This window comes from Saimiri boliviensis, chromosome 2, assembly GCF_048565385.1.
Source record: "Saimiri boliviensis isolate mSaiBol1 chromosome 2, mSaiBol1.pri, whole genome shotgun sequence".
In the NCBI taxonomy this organism is placed as follows: domain Eukaryota; kingdom Metazoa; phylum Chordata; class Mammalia; order Primates; family Cebidae; genus Saimiri; species Saimiri boliviensis.
This window is the reverse complement of record NC_133450.1, coordinates 29,693,707-29,713,958: the sequence shown is the minus strand read 5'-3', so window position 1 is coordinate 29,713,958 and position 20,252 is coordinate 29,693,707. Positions and strand designations below refer to the sequence as shown.

Below are 20,252 nucleotides of genomic sequence, written 5' to 3'. Positions count from 1 at the left end.
CAATGGTACGATCTCAGCTCACCACGACCTCCGCCTCCTGGGTTCAGGCAATTCTCTTGCCTCAGCCTCCTGATTACAGGCATGCACCACCATGCCCAGCTAATTTTTTGTATTTTTAGTAGAGACGGGGTTTCACCATGTTGACCAGGATGGTCTCGATCTCTTAACCTCATGATCCACCCGCCTCGGCCTCCCAAAGTGCTGGGATTACAGGCTTGAGCCACCGCGCCCGGCCTAGTTTTCTTTTTTTTAATCTGCTGTCAATATGCCTATTTTTGACTCAGTTATCTCTTTCTACATTTTCATTTCTAATCTGTTCAGGCTCTGGAACCCATATCACCAAGCTCATCTCCTGATCTGTAGTCTAAAACAGTCTTCAGCCGTTTTTCCTCTCCTACACTTTCTTCTCAAACTACAACCTCAGCCACTCTTACCACACATCCAGCTTATTAAAAAGTCACCAAAAGCAAAAGAAGCAAGTCATACTCCCTGTAGAAGTTGGTGTATATGTGTGTGTAAAGGTGGAGAAGGCAATGACTAAGGAGCTAATTCATAAGTACACAGACTGGGCACAACAACTCACACCTGTAATCCTAGCACTTTGGGAGGTTGGGAGGTCAAGGCAGGCAGATAGCTTGAGTTCAGGAGTTCAAGACCAACCTAGGCAACATGGTGAAACTCCATCTCTACAAAATATACAAAAAAAATTGGCCAGATGTGGTGGCATGTGCCTGTAGTCCCAGCTACTTGCGAGGCTGAGACAGGAGGATGCTTGAATCTGGGAGGTCAAGGCTGCAGTGAGCTGAGATCGAGCTGCTGCATTCCAGCCTGGTGACAAAGTGAGATCCTATCTCAAAAAAAAAAAAAAAAGTACATAAAATCTAGTTTATGCATTTTGTAATTTTTTTTATTTGCTGTTAAAATGCCAGCCATATGTTCTGCAGTATGATCAATGAGTGGCTACTTACATGCATGAGTATGCGGTTAAAAGGTACCAAGAGGTGGGGGGCTTGGTGGTTCACACTTACCTCTCAGCACTTTGGGAGGCTGAGGTCAAAGAATTACTTGAAAGATCTGAGTTTATATATTATTTTCTATCCCCTCAGGAACAAAAAAGTTAAACTTACCTATACAAAATAAATCTAAAGATTACACAGTCAAGACAGGATTTGAATTATGGATTTGACTCATGCAACCAATATTATAAATTTTAACTATAGGGCCTCCAAAGTAAACTTTTTTTTTTTTTTTGAGATGGAGTCTCACTCTGCTGCTCAAGTTAGATTGCAATGGCACGATCTTGGCTCACTGCAAACTCCACCTCCTGGGTTCAAGTGATTCTCCTGCCTCAGCCTCCGGAGTAGCTGAGATTACAGGTGTTCACCACCATACCCGGCTAATTTATTTTTAGTAGAGAGGGTGTTTCATCATGTTGGCCAGGCTGGTCTCGAACTCGTGACCTCAAGTCATCAACCAGCCTTAGCCTCCCAAAGTGCTGGGATTACAGGCAGGAGCCACCAAGCCCAGCTGGGACGCATTCATCTTTGAAAACTGATTAGGTACTTAGCAGAGTACAATCTGGCATATCTGTTTAATTAATGTCAAATAAATTAACAAATACATACATCTCATCACTCTCCTCAAAATTTTCATTCATGTCCCACTGTCCACAGCAGAAGTTACAAACTCAAATACCCTCAGGGACTAGGCAGGAAATGTAAACGAGTAAAGGTATGTGTAAGATAAAAGGAACTGGTGGGGATTATGGTAAACTGGAGAGTGTACATCCCATCTAAAGGGGCAGCTTCTTGCTGTTCCCACCAATTGCTACCATAACGGAATGTAGGCCCCATACTGCCACGTTTTTGATTTTTCAAGGTAAGCTGAAATCACAGATTTCTTTATAAAATCTGCTGATTTTTAAATGACAACCAATTTCACTTAGAATCCCCCAAAAACCCATCATTCAGGCCAAACAAAACACATTCTATGAGCCAAATCCAGTCAAGTCACAAGTTGGTGGCTCTAGCCTGCAGGATAAAAGACAAACTCCCTGCCTGACATTCTAAGTCCTTTACAATGAGTTCCCAGCCTACCTTTTAAGAGTTTTTTGCCTACTCATTCCATACAACAATCCTCTGCTCTAGTTTAGTGGTTCTCAAACTACCATGCATCAGAACCACCTGGAGGGCGTGTTAAAACATAGATTGTTGGGCCTCATTGCCAGTATTTCTGATTCAGTAGGTCTCAGGTGGGGCCTGTGAAACTGCAGTTCTAATAAGTTGCCAGGTGATGCTGATGCTACTAGTGGTCTGTGGACCACACTTTAGGAACCAATGCTCAAGTTAAAACTACTCCCTATTTTAAGCATACTCTGAATTGTGCCCACGTTGTTCTAACTTCCCTCCTTTCAGTCCATCTCCTTCTATAAACTTTCCCTGACTACAACAGTCTTAAATGCCTACAAATTCTATAGCACTTAGGGTCTAGGCCATGCTTGGTCAATCTGCAGCCCAGGATGGCTTTGAATGTAGCCTAACACAAATTTGTAAACTTTCTTAAAACATTATGAAATCTTTTTTGTCATTTTTTTTTTTTTTTGAGACGGAGTTTCGCTCCTGTTACCCAGGCTGGAGTGCAATGGCACGATCTCTGCTCACTGCAACCTCCGCCTCCTGGGCTCAGGCAATTCTCCTGCCTCAGCCTCCTGAGTAGCTGGGATTACAGGCACGCGCCACCATGCCCAGCTAATTTTTTGTATTTTAAGTAGAGACGGGGTTTCACCATGTTGACCAGGATGGTTTCGATCTCTTGACCTCGTGATCCACCCGCCTCGGCCTTCCAAAGGGCTGGGATTACAGGCTTGAGCCACCGCGCCCGGCCGTCATTGTATTTTTTATCTCCTCAGCTATCATTACTGTTAATATATTTTATGTGTGAGCCAAGACAATTCTTCCAGTGTAGCCCAAGGAAACCAAAAGATTAGATACCCTTGGTCTACACCAGGCGTCCCCAAACTTTTTACACAGGGGGCCAGTTCACTGTCCCTCAGACAGTTGGAGGGCCGCCACATACTGTGTTCCTCTCACTGACCACCAATGAAAGAGGTGCCCCTTCCTGAAGTGCGGTGGGGGGCCAGATAAATGGCCTCAGGGGGCCGCATGCGGCCTGCGGGCTGTAGTTTGGGGATGCCTGGTCTACACCACCTCTTCATCAATCGCTGCTTGGTACTGTGTAGTGTGTGTTTGTGTATGGGTGACAATGAGGTTGTATATTCTCAGAGATCAACATCCAGGTCAGAGCTTTATACATCTGACTGTAAACAACTTGAGGGCAAGGGCCTTCTCTTGTTCCTTGCTGTTCCCATCAAGTTATCAGACAGGCCGGTATACATTTTTACATTTGGTATTCATTGAATGTTTCTTGAATGAACATTTGACAGATTCATGACATGAAAATGCAGACAAGTGGGCCAAAATGTGGGTAATTTTTCTCTCTTTTTTTTTTTTAATAAAGAAAATAGAGATAGGGTCTTGTTATGTTATGTGGTCCAGGCTGGTCTCAAAATTCTGGGCTCAAGCAATCCTCCTGCCTCAGCATCCCAGTGCTAGGATTACAGATATGAGTCACTGTGCCCAGCCCAGGTAAGTTTTCATAGAGAACTTTTAGTCTGTGGCTCTGCTGGGATGGGCAACTAATAAAAATGGGATATTTTGCAAATAAAGTACCAATAGTTAATAATTATTTGTAGGCATAGTGGTACATGCCTGTAGTACCAGCTACTTGGGAAGCTGAGGTAGGAGGAGCTCAGGAGTTTAAGTTCAGCCTGGCAACCTAGGAAAACCCCATCTCAAAAACATATGGCCAAATGTGGTGGCTCACAACTATACTCCCAGCACTTTGGGAGGCTGAGGTAGGAGAACCACTTGAGCCTAGGAGCAACATACTAAGACCCAGTCTTCACAAAAAAAAAAAAAAAAAAAAAAGAAAAGTTAGCTGGGCATGGTGGCATGAGCCTATGGTCCTAGCTACTCAGGAGACTGAGGTGGGAGGATTGCCAGAAGGTTGAGGCTGTAGAGAGTCACGATTGCACCACTACACTCCAGCCTGGGTGACATAATGAGACCCTGTCATTCATTCACAAATACATTAAATCAATAAATAATCATCTGTGGAAATAGATCTTATATATAAGTAAAACAGTGAGTTTGAATTTTTTTTTTTAAATGGAGTCTTGCTCTGTCACCTAGGCTAAAGTGCAGTGACATGATATTGCCCCACTGCAACCTCTGCCACCTGGGTTCAAGTGCTTCTCCTGCCTCAGCTGCCTGAGTAGCTGGGACAACAGGCAGGTGCCACCACATCCAGCTAATTTTTCTGATTTCAGTAGAGATGGGGTTTCACCATATTGGTCAGGCTAGTCTTGAACTCTTGACCTTGTGATCCACCCACCTCGACCTCCTAAAGTGCTAAGATTATACACATGAGCCACTGTGCCCTGCCTAAATTTTAAAAAATTTATCTAAAACTGCTAAGATTAAATCCTTGACAGCCAGGATTTCTTTTAATGCCCCTGCAGAGATGTAACCTAGTCTTAATATCACAAGAAAATGTCAATTTAGTAGAATTCTGTGTTTGTAGCACATGCAATAAAAAAGCAGGATGAAAGTAACTCCTGACCAGGTGCGGTGGCTCACACCTGTAATCCCAGCACTTTGGGAAGCTGAGGGGGGCAGATCATCTGAGGTCAGGAGTTCAAGACCAGCCTGGCCAAGATGGCGAAACCCTGTCTCTACTAAAATACAGCAATTAGCCGGGCATGGTGGCAGGCACCGGTAATCCCAGCTACTTGGGAGGCTGAGGCAGGAGAATCGCTTGAATCCGGGAGGTGGAGACTGCAGTGAGATGAGATCGTGCCACTGCACTCCAGCCTGGGTTACAGAGCAAGACTACGTCTCAAAAAAAAAAAAAAAAAAAAAGAGAAAGTAACATGCATGAGAAACACTGATTATTCCCTTCAGATACAGTTTGGATAATAATATATTTATTTAGGATTCTAAAGGCTATATAAAACCAAAATCTAAACCTGTTCACTTAGTCTGTTCCACCTATGAAATAGCACCTGCTATAAGGTGATTTCAAGAGTGATTTATGAAGAGAAACATTGCATCTAAGGTAAACAAGAATAAAGTAACAGATGAGTTTATAAAGTAAACCCACTTTTAGAGCTACTTGAAGAAAAAGTAGAAGTACTACTCCCCCTTTTTTTTTTTTTCAGAAAGAGTCGCACTGTTGTTCAGGCTGGAGTGGAGTGACACAATCATGGCTCACTGCAGCCTTGACCTCCCTGGGCTCAGGTGATCCTCTTAACTCAGCCTCCCGAGTAGCTAGAACTACAGGTACATGCCATCACGCACGGCTAAGTTTTGTATTTTTTTGTAGAGACAGGGTTTTGCCACGTTGTCCAGGCTGGTCTTGAACTCTTGGGCTTAAGCAATCCACTGCCTTGGCCTCCCAAAGTGTTAGGACTATAGATATGAACCACCATGCCCAGCCAGAAGTTCTATCTATTTTGATACATAGTAGTTCAAAATTTTATATATGGCTTGTTGAACAAAATGAGTATCACTTGGCAAAAAAATGGAGAATCAAATTTAGGAAAAAAAGAAAACCACCATTCAAGAGCATTTGAAATATATTTACAACTTTAATCTAGTGGAGATGTTACCTTACATCTGGATACAAGCCCTACCTAACAGCACCATAGTGATCTTGTCCGTATGAGAATTCAGCTGAGATATTCCACATTTCTTTGTTGACCAGGAACAAGGAAAACTGGAGAGAAAAAGAATTACAAAACCAAATCAACAAAACATGAAGTGGCTTATTCCAAGTTTAAAAGCATTAGTGTTCTAAACAATGAAACAAAGTAAATGTATTTAGTAAAATAATTCCTGAAATTTCATAATAAAGGCACCTACCAGTAATTGTGGAAGGAAATGCTACCAGATGAATTGCTAAATAGCAACTTCCTACTCTATTATCTGTACTATCAGTTGTTGCTCACCAATAGATGACAACAGCCAGTTCTTTGGTAGAAAATGAGATTTAGAAGACTGTAGACTCTAGATCCACCTCTACCAGAGTATGAAATCTTGACGTTTCTCTGAGCCATATTCACGTCACAATAGCTTTATCTACAAAATCAAACTTAATCATTAAAAAACATACAATAAAATAAACCAGGCCAGGTTTGGTGATTCATTCCTATAATCCTGGCACTTTGGGAGGCCAAGGCAGGAGGATCACTTGAGCTTAAGAGTTCCAGACCAGCCTGGGCAACATGGCAAAACCCTGTCTCTATGAAAAATACAAAATTAGCCAGGCATGGTGGTCCATACCTATAGTCCCAGCTACCCTAGAGGCTGAGGTGGGAGCATCACTTGAACCTAGGAGGTTGCAGTGGTAGTTGAGCCATGATCCTGCTACTGTACTCAGCATAGGCAAGGGTAAGACCCTATTCTCAAACCACTAAAAAAAAAAAAAAAAAAAAAACCCAAAACCAATACAAGAAACTACAAAGTACCATAACTAAGGTACTATACATGTTAATAATCTTCTTGTGGTCAAATTTTTATGTTTATAAATCAATCTGTAAATGTTCAAATGAGGAGTCTTTCACTGACTTTCATATTACAAAGTTACCAATTTCTAGAATAAATTTCAAATATACAGAATGTGACAGAAGATGCCCTACTCTTTTCTGCAGCTTATCAACAGTGCTTTTTCAGAACCTTAAACATATAAAATTAATGGTCACTTTATAGATTTTGTAATAGATAACCCCTTCAATAGTGATTCCATCTATGGACCCATGGGAGTGTGAAAACGTACCAGAAATAGTCAGAAAAAGCCATGATTGGCCAGGTGCAGTGGCTCACGCCTGTAATCACTTTGGGAGGTCGAGATGGGAAGATCATGTGAGGTCAGAAGTTTGAGACCAGCCTGACCAACATGGAGAAACCCTGTCTCTACTGAAAATACAAAATGAGCTGGGCGTGGTGGTGAATGCCTGTAATCCCAGCTACTCGGGAGGCTGGGGCAGGAGAGTCGTTTGAACCCAGGAGGTGGAGGTTGCAGTGAGCCGAGATCATGCCATTGCACTCCAGCCTGGGTGACAAGAGTGAAACTCCATCTCAAAAAAAGGAAAGGAAAAAGCCAGGATCATGCTGGCAGATGGTATGTATAAAAAGGTTTACCGAGGGTGGTGGGGGGAGGGGGGAGAGGAGGGGCCTCAACACTTTCGGAGGCCAGGAGTCTTGAGACCAGCCTGGCCGGCATGGTGAAACCCGGTCTCTATCAAAAATACAAAAATTAGCCCGGCGTGGTGACACACACACCTGCAGTCCCAGCTACCTGGCTGATACAGGCGAATCACTTGAATCCAAGAGGTGGAGGTTGCAGGGAGCGGGAGACTGCCCCACTGCACTCCAGCCTGGGCCACAGAAGGAGACTATGTCAACAACAACAACAAAAGTTTACAGGGCTTATTACCAAACCGGCATGTTCCCTCTAATCACAGAACTCAGAAATAGAAACTATGTAAGTGCGAAATAAGGGGAAGGGGTATAGAGATTAAGTCCTCCCTAGAGAAATGGAGAGGAAGGATCTACAACGACGTTTAAAATAAACTTTTTAATTTGAAATGGGAGTTTAACAAAGCAGAGTTTCAACCACAAGTCGCCTAACTATTGGCTTGGCACTCGGAATACGATTATCTTCCTTAGTGACTCACTGCCTCTCATTGAAAAATGAGAATACTTTCGAGTACACTCCTTTTCAGAGTGTATTCGGGAATTGGGGGAGGCAAGTTGAAGCGCTTTTAACTTTATGCAACTTTCAGAAAAGGCGGCTGTGGGCGGGTGAGGTTTAAGCAAATGGCAATCCGGGGGGAGGGGGGTCGTGGGTGGGCAGTGTCGGCCACAGGACCGAGTGGGGCCGAGGACCCTGCTTCTGCCCACGGTGGCAGCACTCCCCTCCACGCCCAGCTCCCTGGCGTGCTGCGGCCCTTGTGAGGCTGGCAGCCTCGCCCCCAACCACCGCCCTTGGGAAAGTCCTCAACTGCCTATCAAAAAACATTTGGCCTGGGACGTCCGCCGGCTGCGCCATCCCTTACAGAATCAGCAAGAGTGAGAAGCCAGGAATAAGATGGAACGCAGAGGAGTCGAGAAGTGCCGGGAGCGGCGGAGGCGGGGCAGGGACGAGGGCAAAGCAGCCCAGGCCACTCTGGCTGCGGCGTGCACGCACGGGAAACGCTGCAAAACCGCTAGGGGCCGCAGCTCAGACCACCGCGGCGGGACGGGCGGACACGCGAGGATCTAAGCCTCCTGAGGCAAGGACGCCCCGACCGTGGCGACGCCCGAGACACCCGGGCCGCAAGACGCGGCGCTACCGCCCGAGTCTGCCGGCTCCCGCCTCCCGCCCGCCGGGCCGCTGGCCTAGCCTGAGCCCCAAGTGGAAGCTCAGGCGCCGCTGACTGTGGTACACTCACCGCGCGCGCGCGCGCTGCCCTGGCGCGGCGGCCCGCTGCCCTCGGCGTGACCTCCGCTCCGCCCCCCGCGCGGCGGCGCCTGGGTTACGTCACGGGCGCGTGCGCTCTCTGTGCGCCGTCACCGGCGCGGGCGGGGGACGTTACCCGCTCGGCGTCCCGGTTCCCTTGGAGACAGAGCCGGCCCGGGCGGCCGCGGCCCGGCAACGACGACAGCGGAACCCCTGGGGAAGCCAAGATGCCGTCGAAGAGAAAGGACAAAAAGAAAGGCAAGAGCAAAGGCAAAGACACGAAGTAAGGAGAAGCCTCCCGAGGGTCCTCTCTCCCTGGGCCTGCCTCGGATTTCCGGTCTGGGGGCTGGCTACCTGGCGCACCCCGCGCCGGCTCACTGGGACCCTCTCTGGCACGCCTAGCTTGTGAGAATTACAGCTCCCATGCCCATAGTCTGACAGATCTCTACCATGTGGTTCAGCTGATCTTAATCTAATATCTAGAGGATGTATAGGTTGTTAAAGTTGTTCCTTGGGCCTTTTCAGAGATCCCTTTTGGCTTAAAGAGGACACCTATTTTACCAAGTTGAGCAATCGTTGAGGTTTTCCCAAACTGATCAGAGCCACTGAGGTGGGTAATGTTCTAGCACTATCCAGGCCTGGAGCGGCTGCTAGATTGCTACTAGCCCTATTGGGGGACCCAAGTGGTTTCCGGACACATTGGAGTCACATGTGGTGTCCACCACCACCATATATGGAACACAGGACACTAAACACCAAACTTGAGATGTTTCTAAAGTAACTTGAGAGTAATTCATACTCTACCGAGACCAGCTCAGCGTAGAGAAGCCCACCCAGGCGGCGCTGAAGGCATTAAGAAGCAGACACCCAGATAGAATAGCAAAGTGAGACCATAGGGGGCCGACAGCCCTACCAAGCTGAGAGCCTCATGGGGCTGACAGCATTCCGGGCTGAGGCCCTCGAACAGATTCTGACCCACCTATTTATTCTCTCTGAAAAGGTGATTATTATTAACAAACAGGTGTCCAGTGTTTTCTCATAGAACTAAGATAAACTAGGTAGACAGCTGGTACCTGCTGACCACTGATACTGTTAACAAACAGGTGTCCTGTGTTTTCTTATAGACCCAAGATAAACTAGGTAGACAGCTGGTGCCTGCTTACCACAGATCTCCACGAGGGAGCCACGGGGGCAGGGTCACGTATCCCATGCTAAAAGAATTGTTTTAACTGGTGTATGATATACCTGTACTGTAATTTGCTACTTTAGAATGCCCCAAGTAGTTTTCCACTTGGTGGGGTTGGGGGGTGGGCAGTTAGGTTTTCCTTGCCACTGTTCTTAGCAAACAATATATTTTATCATACACTCAGCATTTCTCAGCAATCATACACTAACCATTTCTCAACAATCCTCAATACAGAAAGTTTGGGAAACATGGGAAGTACCAAAAGAGAAAACAAAAATCACCTGTAGTCTCATCATCCGAAGATAAACACTACTATATTTTGGGGAATTCTTTTATTTGTTAATTAAATGATAGCCCAGCCGGGCACGCCTGTAATCCCAGCACTTTGGGAGGCCAAGGCGGGCGAATCACGAGATCAAGAGATTGAGACCATCCTGGCCAATATGATGAAACTCTGTCTCTACTAAAATAGAAAAATTAGCTGGGCGTGGTGGCACATGCCTGTAGTCCCAGCTACTCAGGAAGGCTGAGGCAGGAGAATTGCTTGAACCCGGGAGGCGGAGGTTGCAGTGAGATGAGATCGTGCTACTGCACTCCATCCTGGCGACAGAGCAAGACTCTGTCTCAAAAATAAATAAATAAAAATAAAACAAAACAAAAAAAGGAAAAAGAAAATGATAGCCCAACGTACATACTTATATGGAGGTTTTTTCTTCCCATGTATTAATGTAAGTATTCTTTTATGATGTATATATATTTTTGTTTTTACATAACTGCACAGTCTAGCACTTAAAGTGCCAAGCGTTTATCACATTCCTTGAACTCATTAACATATGTTTTCAGATTTTGTCCATGCTTCTGCAGTACACATTTGAACAATGAGGAACACTGAGGGTAAGAGACCTTATTTCTTAGATTTCCCATGACCCATTGTTTGAGAAACCTGGCTTTGTTTCTACAGTTAGTATCAGTGGTCCTATTAGAGTGTCTAATTTCTTCTTTTTGTTTTGTTTTGTTTTTTTTGAGACCAAGTTACACTCTTGTTGCCCAGGCTAAAGTGCAATGATGCGATCTTGACTCACTGCAACCTCCGCCTCCCAGGTTCAAGTGATTGTCCTGCCTCAGCCTCCCAAGTAGCTGGGATTACAGGCGCCCATCACCATGCCGGGCTAATTTTTGTATTTTTAGTAGAGATGGGGTTTCACCATGTTGGCAGGCTGGACTCTAATTCCTGATCTCAGGTGATTCACCCACCTCGACCTTCCAAAGTGCTGGGATTACAGGCATGAGCCACCATGCTCAGTTGCTTCAAGTACTTTGAGCCATTTAGATCTGATACTGGGATGGTTGTAGTGAGACAGTATCACTAGTGTCTAAATCATTGCAAGAAAGGGACATCAACAGCTGTAACAGGCTGAGGGGTTGGGAACGGAGCTAGCCTTAATATGAAGAGAACAAAAAGTGAAAGTGGGACTTTGGTTCTCTCCACTGCAAATCCATTACCTCTGTGGAAGAGGACTGAAAACCAGAAGTAGGAAAATGGATGTGGAAGGTGGCAGTATAGAAGGGTCCACATATATATGTGTGAAAATATTTAGAATTCAAAAATAGCCGAAATATTCTTAAATACTGTGTATATATTTACATTTCATAGTACCTACCATATATATAAGGGGTAGTGTTTTGTTAATGCTCATACAATAAATATTTTGAAAAATCTCTTCCTTTAGCACTTTAATCTTTGAATCCATCCTTTTTCCTCTCCACCTCTCCATAAATACGGTTTCTCAGGCATCCTTAAAGCCCAGTGTTCCGGGCATTGTGGCTCATGCCCAGCACTTTGGGAGGTTGAATGGGGGAAGATCACTTGTACCCAGGAGTTCAAGACCAGCCTGGACAGCATAGGAAGACCCTGTCCCTAAGAAGTTTTTATTAAAAATTAGTTGGAGGCCAGGCTTGGTAGTTCATGTATATAATCCCAGCACTTTGGGAGGCTAAGGCAGGCAGATGACAAGGTCAAGAGATTGAGACCATCCTGGCCAACATGGTGAAACCCCGTCTTTACTAAAAATACAAAAATTAGCTGGGCATGGTGGCACGTGCCTGTGGTCCCAGCTACTCGGAAGACTGAGGTAAGAGAATTGCTTGAAACTGGGAACCAGGCAACAGAGGGAGACTTTGTCTCAAAAAATAAAATTAGTTGGACGTGCTAGGTCATGCCCGTAATACTCAGGAGGCTGAGGTGGAGGATTGCTTGGGCCTGGGAGGTTGAGACTGCAGTGAGCTGTGGTGGTGCTACTGCACTACCGCCTAGATGACAGAGCAAGACCTTGAAAAAAGTCCGGTGAACTGTGGCACCAGCTGATAAAGTATTTAGCATACTTGTCCTAGTGACGTGACTTTTTGACTAAGACCTAGCCAAAAACAAAACAAAAACCAAAAAAACTCAAAAGTGGAGGGTGAGTGGGTGGGAGATCACAGTTACACTACCAATGGGTATCCTCATGCATAAAATGACCAGATAATGGCTTTGCAGTGGAGAGAACCAAAATCCAGCACTGAATGAGTAGGAATAGAAAAGATAGTTTAACCACAGGACAATCAGGCCAGGGCACTGGCTCACATCCTGTAATCCCAGCACATTGAGAGGCAGAGGTGGGCAGATGCTTGAGCCCAAGAGTTGGAAACCAGCCTAGGCAACATAGCAAGAACCCATCTCTATTCAATAAAATAAATATGGGAGAATCGAAGTAAATGAAAAGATAACAAAAGCTGGCCAGGCACAATGGCTCATACCTGTAATCTCAGCACTCTGGGAGGCTGAGGCGGGAGGATCACTTGAGCCCAGGAGTTCAAGACCAGCCTGGGCAATGGCAAAAACCCATTTCGACAAAAAAAAAAAAATTAACTGGGCATAGTGGCATGAGCCTGTAGTCCCAGCCACTTAGGAGGCTGAGGTGGGAGGATGGCTTGAGCCCAGGAGGTAGAGGTTGTGGGGAACCGAGATCATGCTACTGCACTCCAGCCTGGTGACAGAGCCAGGCCCTGTCTCAGGGGAAAAAAAAAAGATGAAAGCTTTATGAAATGAGTTTGGCTTATCCTGTCTTTTCCCTTTGTTTTTCCAGTCTTTTGAGTTTTGCTCGATGGTTCCCCTCTTTCAGGAAGAGACACTTAATTCTTTTATGTGAATACAGGGAATATTTATTTCTTTTTTTTAATTTGAATGTGTATTTCTTATTAACTCACTCATCCGACAATGTTTGCTCATGTGTGCCAGGCAATGCCAAGCAAAACAAATTTAAGAAAATAAAACTGTAAGGCCGGGCGCGGTGGCTCAAGCCTGTAATCCCAGCACTTTGGGAGGCCGAGGCGGGTGGATCACGAGGTCAAGAGATCAAGACCATCCTGGTCAACATGGTGAAACCCCGCCTCTACTAAAAAAAATACAAAAAATTAGCTGGGCATGGCGGTGCGTGCCTGTAATCCCAGCTCCTCAGAAGGCTGAGGCAGGAGAATTGCCTGAACCCAGGAGGCAGAAGTTGCGGTGAGCCGAGATCACGCCATTGCACTCCAGCCTGGGTAACGAGCGAAACTCCGTCTCAAAAAGAAAAGAAAAGAAAACTGTAATAGTAATGGAGTTATATACTGTCTGTATATTAGAGTTGTATAGTTGTTCGTATACTGTAAATGTCCTCTTCCCATGCAGGAAGTTAATAAAAACAGATGAATCTGTGGTGGACAGAGCCAAGGCCAATGCCTCCCTTTGGGAGGCCAGGTTGGAAGTCACAGAACTCTCTAGGATTGAGTATCGTGATACTTCACGGATACTGGCAAAAAATAATGAAGACTTAAAGAAACAGCAATGTAAAATGGAGAAAGACACAATGTCTGTATTAAGTTACCTGAAGAAGCAGGATCAGGAGAAAGATAATATGGTAGGTAAGTAGAAAGCCTCCTCAGCCTCATTAACTCTCTGTGGTGATACTGATGTGGTTATATATATCAAAGATTTTTAATTCCTTGAAATATTGCCATATAGTTAAGACATTTTGATTGACCTTAACTCTCCCTGAAGCAAAACACTTTTTCAGAATGGCTTTACTGTTATTTTTTTTTCAACCTTTCTTTTTTTTTTTTTTTTTGAGACGGAGTTTCGCTCTTGTTACCCAGGCTGGAGTGCAATGACACGATCTCGGCTCACCGCAACCTCCGCCTCCTGGGTTCAGGCAGTTCTCCTGCCTCAGCCTCCTGAGTAGCTGGGATTACAGGCATGCGCCACCATGCCCAGCTAATTTTTTGTATTTTTAGTAGAGACGGGGTTTCACCATGTTGACCAGGATGGTCTCGATCTCTTGACCTTGTGATCCACCCACCTCGGCCTCCCAAAGTGCTGGGATTACAGGCTTGAGCCACCATGCCCGGCGCTCTTTCTTATTTTCAATCCTTGTTCAGTATTTTCTTGTCTAAAGCAAACAGAAATTGATTATCATAAGGGAACATTATGATCTACTTTAAGGACAAGAGCATGGTATGTGATCTATATATTTTTTGATGCTAATTTTTAGTTTTAGAAATCTATAAAGCAGTTCACTGATAATCCATGGTAACATTCTGAACCCAGCAAGTTGAATCTTTTTTTTTTTTTCTTGGGGCCAGTTGAATCTTGTGGTGTCTTATTGGACCTTATAAAAGAGTTGAGACTGGGCCGGGCGCGGTGGCTCACGCCTGTAATCCCAGCACTTTGGGAGACCGAGGTGGGTGAATCACAAGGTCAAAAGATCGAGACCATCCTGGTCAACATGGTGAAACCCTGTCTCTACTAAAAATACAAAAAATTAGCTGGTCATGGTGGCGCGTGCCTGTAATCCCAGCTACTCAGGAGGCTGAGGCAGGAGAATTGCCTGAACCCAGGAGGCGGAGGTTGCGGTGAGCCGAGATTGTGCCATTGCACTCCAGCCTGGGTAACGAGCGAAACTCCGCCTCAAAAAAAAAAAAAAAAAAAAATTTAAAAAAATAAACTTTTTTTCAAAAAAGTTACCCAGATAAATGTAAATAAAAACTACAACAAGGTATCACCTCACATCCTTTAGGATGGCTGCTATCGGCTGGGCATGGTGGCTCACGCCTGTAATCTCAGTACTTTGGGAGGCTGAGGCAGGTGGATTACAAGGTTGGGTTACCAGCCTGGCCAATATGATGAAACCCTGTCTCTTTTAAAAATACAAAAAATTAGCTGGGTGTGGTGGCATGTGCCTGTGTAGTCCCAGCTTCTCAGGAGGCTGAGGCAGGAGAATTGCTTGAACTGGGGAGGCAGAGGTTGCAGTGAACCAAGATCGCGCCACTGCATTCCAGCCTGGGTGACAGAGTGAGACTCCGTCTCAAAAATAATAAAATAAAAAATAAGAATGGCTGCTATCAATAAAACAGGAAATAACAAGTATTGGGAAGGATGTGGAGGTATTAGAATGCTTGTGCACTGTTAGTGGGACTATACACTGTTGTAGTGATTATGGAAAACAGTATGGAAGTTCCTCAAAAAATTAAAAATAGAATTACCAATCTCATTTCTGGATGTATTTAATATATCCAAAACAATTCAAAACAAGATCTTTTTTGTTGAGACAGGGTCTCACTCTGTCACCCAGGCTGGAGTGCAGTGGCGTGATCTCAGCTCACTGCAACCTTCACCTCCCAGGCCCTAGCTGGGATTATAGGTGCTTGTCACCACACTTGGCTAATGTTTTTATTTCTTAGTAGAGATGGGGTTCTGCCATGTTGCTCAGGCTGGTCTTGAACTCCTGAGCTCAAGCAGTCCACCCACCTCCGCCTTCCAAATTGCTAGGATTATAGGCATGAGCCACCATGCCCAGCCCAAAGCACAATCTTGAAGACATATTTGCACATCCATGTTCATTACAGCACTATTCACAATAGCCAAGCGGTGGAAGCAACCCAAATTACCATCAATGGGATGAATGAATAAAGAAAAGGTATATGCATGTGGTGCAGTATTATGCAGCCTTAAAGGAAATCCTGTCACATCTTATGATGTGAATGAAGCTCAAGAACATTATGCTTAATGAAATAAGCCGGTCACCAAAGGGCAAATACCATATGACTCCACCCAAGAAGTATCCAAAGTAGGCAAAATTATAGAATCGGAAAGTAGAGGATGATTGCCAAGGGCTGGGGAGAGGTAAGGGAAAATTGGAATTTACTGAGTATAGTTTCAGGTTTTTTTTTTTTTGAGACAGAGTTTCGCTCTTGTTACCCAGGCTGAAATGCAATGGCGCGATCTCAGCTCACAGCAACCTCCGCCTCCTGGGTTCAGGCAATTCTCCTGCCTCAGCCTCCTGTGTTTTGTTTTTTTGAGATGGAGTGCAATGGTGCAATCTCAACTCATTGCAACCTCCGCCTCCCGGGTTCAAGTGATTCTCTTATTTCAGCCTCCTGGGTAGCTGGGACTGCAGGTGCCCGCCACCACGCCCAGCAATTTTTGTATTTTTAGTAGAATTGGGGTTTCACCATGTTGGTCAGGCTGGTCTTAATCTCTTTTTTTTTTTTTTTTAAATCTTTTTTTGAGACTGAGTTTCGCTTTTGTTACCCAGGCTGGAGTGCAATGGCACGATCTCGGCTCACCGCAACCTCCGCCTCCTGGGTTCAGGCAATTCTCCTGCCTCGGCCTCCTGAGTAGCTGGGATTACAGGCACGTGCCACCATGCCCAGCTAATTTTTTGTATTTTTAGTAGAGACGAGGTTTCACCATGTTGACCAGGATGGTCTCGATCTCTTGACCTTGGGATCCACCTGCCTCGGCCTCCCAAAGTGCTGGGAATACAGGCTTGAGCCACCGCGCCCGGCCTGGTCTTAATCTCTTGACCTCATGATCCACCTGCCTCGGCCTCCCAAAGTGCTGGGATTACAGGCGTGAGCCACCTCGCCTGGCCATAGTTTTAGTTTTGTAAAATGAAAAGCTCTAGAGCTTTGTTGCACAGCAATGTGAATTTACTTAACGCTATTGAACTGTATGTTTAAAATGGTTAAGATGGTAAATATAATGTTGCTTTTTTTTTTTTTTTTTTTACCATAATTAAAAAAAAAGTTGTCCAGGTAATTCTGATAGACAGGTTTTAGAAACTGGCAATAGCAGGTTGAAGGTATGGGGAATTTCTTTTTTTTTTTTTTTGAGACGGAGTTTCACTCTTGTTACCCAGGCTGGAGTGCAATGGTGCGATCTCGGCTCACCGCAACCTCCGCCTCCTGGGTTCAGGCAATTCTCCTGCCTCAGCTTCCTGAGTAGCTGGGATTACAGGCACGCACCACCATGCCCAGCTAATTTTTTGTATTTTTAGTAGAGACGGGGTTTCACCATGTTGGCCTGGATGGTCTCGATCTCCTAACCTCGTGATCCACCCACCTCGGCCTCCCAAAGTGCTGGGATTACAGGCGTGAGCCACCACGCCCGGCCGGGAATTTATTTTTATTTATTTATTTATTTTTTTTGAGACGGAGTTTTGCTCTTGTTACCCAGGCTGGAGTGCAGTGGCGCGATCCCTGTTCACTGCAACCTCCGCCTCCTGGGTTCAGGCAATTCTCCCACCTCAGCCTCCTGAGTAGCTGGGATTACAGGCATGCGCCACCATGCCCAGCTAATTTTTTGTATTTTTAGTAGAGACGGGGTTTCACCATGTTGACCAGGATGGTCTTGATCTCTCGACCTCGTGATCCACCCACCTCGGCCTCCCAAAGTGCTGGGATTACAGGCTTGAGCCACCGCGTCCGGCCGGTATGGGGAATTTCTTATCCCCTCTTCTCTTCCCACCTCACTCACCTCTCCTGACATATTGGTTTTTGTATTGTGTGAAATTAGTCTACTTAGTAAAAGTAGACATAGAGCAGTTTCTCTACCTTCCTGACCCTGTATTTTGATTTTCAACAGATTGAAAAACTGAAACAGCAATTAAAAGAAACAAAGGAAAAAGCCCAAGAGGAGAAGGAAAAATTGGTGCGTTATCTATTTATACTAATACTCCACTTACTGGGTGGTCAGGTTTCTGGCAAGCTCAAGTATTTAACACCCAATGACAGTGAATAAGTTCTCTGGGCAGCCTAATCACCTTAAAGCTTAATTGTGTAGAAGTTGAGGCCAGGCATGGTGGCTCATGCTTGTAATCCCAGCACTTTGGGAGGCTGAGGCGGGTGGATCATGAGGTCAAGAGATCGAGACCATCCTGGCCAACATGGTGAAACCTTGTCTCTACTAAAAAAAAAAAAAAGAAAGAAAATTAACTAGGTCTGGTGGCATGCACCTGTAGTAGTCCTAGCTACTTGGAGGCTGAGACAGGAACATTGCTTGAACCCGGGAGGCGGAGGTTGCAGTGAGCCGAGCCGAGCTTGCACCACTGCACTCCAGCCTGGTGACAAAAACAAAGCTGGGTGTGGTGGCTCTTGCCTGTAATCCCGGCACTTTGGGAGGCCAAGGCAGGCGCATCACCTGAGGTCAGGAGTTTGAGACCAGCCTGGCTAACATAGTGAAACCCTGTCTCTACTAAAAACACAAAAATTAGCCAGGCATGGTAGCACATGCTTGTAATCGCAGCTACTCAGGAGTCTGAGACAAGAGAATCTCTTGAACCTGGGAGGTGGACGTTGCAGTGAGCTGAGATCGTGCCATTGTACTCCAGCCTGGGTGACGAGGGAAACTCCATCTCACAACAAAAAAAAAAGTTTAAATGCAACATATTATAAAAATATGTTATTGTAAAAAACCATATAATATTAAGATTGTTTCCTGATACTGAATTTGTTATTGTTTCTAGGGTTTTTCAGTGGATGGAGCTAGGAAATATAAGTTTTTTAAATATTAAAATAAATCATGACTCCATACTAATACTTTCAGTTTAGATGCAGGAATGCAGGGTTTTTACTTAACTTTATCTGTATCTCCTGTATGTCTTGACAAAAGTCCTTATTCTTTTTTTTTTTTTTTTTTTTTTTGAGACGGAGTTTTGCTCTTGTTACCTACGCTGGAGTGCAATGGTGCGATCTCAGCTTACCGCAATCTCCAGCTCCTGGGTTCAAGCAATTCTCCTACTTCAGCCTCCTGAGTAGCTGGGACTAGGCATGCGCCACCATGCCCAGCTAATTTTTGTATTTTTAGTAGAGATAGGTTTTACCATGTTGCCCAGGATGGTCTCAATCTCTTGACCTCGTGATCCACCCACCTCGGCCTCTCAAAGTGCTGGGATTATAGGCATGAGCCACCATGCCTGGCCCTGAAATCCTTATTCTTACTGGCACCAGTATAATTACCTAGTTGCTTAAACCCCAGTATATCAATCTCAGAATACTAATATTACCACTGAAAATAAATTACTGGAAACAGTTTAGAATTTTGGTGGACACTTTCTTCATTAGGATATATACCAATAAGGATCTATGATAAAATTGCAGTGTTTAAGAACCATCTGAATTTTTTTTTTTTTTTTTTTTTGAGACAGAGTTTCGCTCTTGTTACCCAGGCTGGAGTGCAATGGCGCGGTCTCGGCTCACCGCAACCTCCGCCTCCTGGGTTCAGGCAATTCTCATGCCTCAGCCTCCTGAGTAGCTGGGATTACAGGCACGCGCCACCATGCCCAGCTCATTTTTTGTATTTTTAGTAGAGACGGGGTTTCACCATGTTGACCAGGATGGTCTCGATCTCTTGACCTCGTGATCCACTCGCCTCGGCCTCCCAAAGTGCTGGGATTACAGGCTTGAGCCACCGCGCCCGGCCCTGAAAATTTTTTATATGAGGTTATGCCACCAACTCAACAAGACATTTTGCTTTTGATTTTTTAATTTTACTGTATTTACTTAATTTTTTTTTTAGAGATGGGGGTTTTGCTGTGTTGCCCAGACTGGTCTTTTTTTTTTTTTTTTTTCCTAATAGCAGCTTATTTACTCTTAATACAGGCAGGTCTTGAACTCCTGGCCTGGCCTCAAGCAGTTATTCTTGCCTCAGTCTCCCCAGTAGCTAGGACTACAGGCATGTATCACCACACCTGACTTAGAGGTTGCTTTTTAAAAAATTAGTTTTGCCTATACAATTATGTAATAATCATGAAAAATATTTATATGGATCCAGAGTCTGCAAAACAAGTTAAATGCCAAGAAATCCAACTTCTGTCTTCTCCCTCTCCCTATAAATAACCATTTATTTATTTTGTGTGTGTAGTGTTTTTTTTGTTTGTTTGTTTGTTTTTTGAGACAGAGTCTTGCCCTGTTGCCCAGACAGGAGTGCAGTGGTACGATCTCGGCTCACTGCAACCTCCACCTTCCAGGTTTAAGCGATTCTTCTGCCTCAGGCTCCCGAGTAGCTGCGGTTACAGATACATGCCACCATACCTGGCTAATTTTTGTATTCTTAGTAGAGATAGGGTTTTACCAGCGTTGGCCAGGCTGGTCTCGAACTCCTGACCTCAAGTGATCCATCTGCCTCGGCCTCCCAAAGTGCTGGGATTACAGT

General features: G+C 45.0%; 2 protein-coding genes across 8 annotated transcripts in view; one reads left to right on the top strand and one right to left on the bottom strand.

Annotated features, from left to right (window-relative positions):
- ENTPD5 (ectonucleoside triphosphate diphosphohydrolase 5 (inactive)) overlaps positions 1-8,608 on the bottom strand; it is a 59,881-nt gene extending 51,273 nt beyond the window's left edge. Inside the window, exons 1-2 of one of the 2 annotated variants that reach the window (XM_074392997.1) lie at positions 8,552-8,608; positions 5,729-5,835 (exon numbers count right to left, since the gene is read on the bottom strand). The gene's annotated coding sequence lies outside the window, so the exon portion shown is untranslated. The remainder of the gene's footprint in view (positions 1-5,728; positions 5,836-8,551) is intronic. The other variant, XM_074392998.1, reaches the window with a different exon arrangement.
- A 46-nt stretch (positions 8,609-8,654) lies between these two features.
- Positions 8,655-20,252, top strand: part of BBOF1 (basal body orientation factor 1) — a 53,070-nt gene continuing 41,472 nt past the window's right edge. For 4 of the 6 annotated variants that reach the window (XM_074392989.1, XM_074392988.1, XM_074392990.1 and 1 more), the window contains exons 1-3: positions 8,687-8,842; positions 13,452-13,680; positions 17,685-17,750. In XM_074392989.1, the coding sequence (XP_074249090.1) occupies positions 8,787-8,842; positions 13,452-13,680; positions 17,685-17,750 (351 nt within the window). In that variant the 5' untranslated portion in view covers positions 8,687-8,786. Of the gene's footprint in view, positions 8,843-13,451; positions 13,681-17,684; positions 17,751-20,252 lie in introns of all 6 variants that reach the window. The other 2 variants (XM_039468907.2, XM_074392991.1) reach the window with 2 other exon arrangements.